The sequence below is a fragment of the Cibotium barometz genome, chromosome 19 (assembly GCF_041138505.1).
Source record: "Cibotium barometz isolate CiBa-2024 chromosome 19, ASM4113850v1, whole genome shotgun sequence".
Lineage (NCBI taxonomy): Eukaryota > Viridiplantae > Streptophyta > Polypodiopsida > Cyatheales > Cibotiaceae > Cibotium > Cibotium barometz.
In genome coordinates, this window is record NC_141064.1 from 36,799,489 (window position 1) to 36,801,941 (window position 2,453).

The 2,453-nt window shown below is 50.2% G+C and overlaps 1 protein-coding gene across 1 annotated transcript; it reads right to left on the reverse strand.

Moving 5' to 3' along the window:
- Nucleotides 1-893: 893 nt before the first annotated feature.
- LOC147628528 (F-box/kelch-repeat protein SKIP25-like) lies at nt 894-2,177 on the reverse strand. Its single transcript, XM_086813063.1, has one exon. The coding sequence runs from the start codon at nt 2,175-2,177 to the stop codon at nt 894-896; it is 1,284 nt and encodes a 427-aa protein (XP_086669189.1).
- Nucleotides 2,178-2,453: the final 276 nt, after the last annotated feature.

The following is a 2,453-nucleotide window of genomic DNA, read 5'->3' on the forward strand; positions in this document are numbered from 1 at the left end:
ATAAAGGCTTTTGTGTATGATATTTTGGACTTGGAAGTTCTGAAGTATGTTGGACTTAATTTTTGTAACTCGAATATATGTCAACGAAATTTTTAGACTTGTATCTTGCTTTATTGCACATATAACCCTCAACTTCCAAGTTAGCAATTTTTACAGTTTGGTTTATTTTACATTTTCCCTAAACACTCTACCACACCGAGAAGATGATACGATATTGATGTTGCAAGTGTGATGTTGATTGGAAATGCTAGCGATGCTTATTCACGGTGTTAGGATTCGAGAAGGCCAAGTTTGGAGACTCTCCTTCCAAGGGTTTGTCCGACTCTGTAGACTCTAGAGTGTAAACTGCTTGTAACTGGCTCCGTAATGTGAAAGACCCATTTCCATGATCATTAAGATTTGCAGCCGGTGGACACTTCCAAATCCTATGGGTTCACCTCACAACCACAAGTTGAACTCAAAGGAGGGCTTGTCTTCTTCATTAGTGAAAACCAGTTGCCAACCAAGCCCGCCATGGAAACAGGCCTTAAGTTAGAGAGGCAAGCCGCCCAAATACAAGGTTTGACTGCCTAGTTGGCGGTTACCTGAGACTGCCTAGTTGGCAGGATATACAATATATGAACTGCTGAGCACTATTGGCTGACGACGCATTTAAAACTTTGAAAGGTGACAGCAAGCGGACTAGTGAAGCCTTTCAAGGTTTGTAGCCGTGACCGGTCGACTTCGGCGACCTCGTGACTCAAAGTCCTTTTTACTCTATTCGATTTATAAAAAAGAAAAGGTTCATGATTGATCATCGCGGCACGTCAGAATAATAAAGCGGTCAAAAACATATATATATATATATATTTAGGAAAGTTTAAATTAAAAAAACAGCGGCCTAACAGAAAATGTCAAGCTTGCTTTTGTGAACAAGATGGCTCTTCTCCTCCCATCAACATGCTAGCGAGCAACTGCAGCGCAACAACCTTCGCGTTCGTAAAGGGTGGGAGCACATCGGTGAAGCTGATTTGGCCGCCGCCTCCGCCCCGGAGGTGCACCACACGTACACGGTCTTGCTGGCTGCTGCCGCTGCCGCTGCCACCCAAGGTTGCTCGGATTAGCCCACATATTTTCCCCGGAGCTGCAACCACCTGCTCCAAATCCTTTAGCTTCTGGTGCTCGACCAACGTTAGCCACCTATCTTCCTCCGCATCATAGGCTTTCAGCCTCCCAATCGACTCATCTAACGCCAGCAGCCTCCCATCCACCACAATGCAAGATCCAGTCCAGCCACCCCTCATCCCGCGTGGCATCTCCGACCACTTTCCTGTAGCCGGGTTGTAAATCACTCCTATCTTCCTGAAGACACCTTTGCCGCTAACCATGTGAAGACTGCCCTGGTAGTTCACAGCAGTGATGGCCTCCCCGCTGAATTTCGAAGATTTCAACCCTTCGACGGGGGTCCACGTGTCGAAATCTGGATCGTAGCATTCAACGGACTTGGAGAGGGAGACGTCCCAAAGCTTGCCACATCCGCTGGCCAAGTAGAGCTTGCCGCCGGCGAAGCCACAGGCGCACCACCTTCGAGGCACGCGGAAGGGGGAGCCTTTAGACCACTGTTTGGACAATGTGTCGAAGATGAAAGGGCAGTCGAGCGCAGGTTCGGGAATCGAAGGGTGGTGGGCGGTTTCGGGCGTGCGGCTGAGCTTACATCCAGCCACCATGAAAAGCTTGGTGGCTGAGCTGGCGCATTGTACAGGGTGGGTGAGGCCAATGAAAGTAGGGCTTGAGAGGTGAAAATCTACCGGGTCCGGAAGAAGGGGTAAGGGATGCCAGCATGTATACAACGGGTCGAAGGCATGCCACGCAAAGGACCCCGATCCGTTTGAAGGGGTTCTCAGCAGTACATACAACCATTGCTGCCTATGCAAGCCAAGCTCGCTTCTGACCGTCTGAAACAGAAGAGATTGCGATAGCATGCGTCTCCAACCCTTGCAAACTCTCCATAAACTGCAGAGTGACGGCACCCTTGCCAGGCAGAGAGTTGCAAGCTCATCTGGCAGCCCAGGCAACACTGCAGCTGCCAAAGCAGAAGAAGAAGAAGGAAGAGGGGAGGCGGTAGCAAGAGGAGAGGTTGTGTGGCTGCAATCATCACCAACATCTTCATCTTCACCTTTGCCGTGGGACAGCGCCATAAAACAAGCTAGCCCCGTGCCTGCAACAATCTCCCTTTTCTCTCTCTCTCTCACACACACACGTACACACACATGCGGAATAAAAAGGATTGCTGCAACATGAGGCCCCAGACAACCGGATCTCCGTCGGCCCCGCCTACCTCCACATGGCCACATCTAATCTAACTTCTAAACTACCAAGGTCGTCGCTAGCTACTTGCACGGTCACCGGTGACAGGTGGTGCCCGCTTGCAAGCCCAGCACAACGGCGCCTCACGTCGATCCCCCTAAACCACT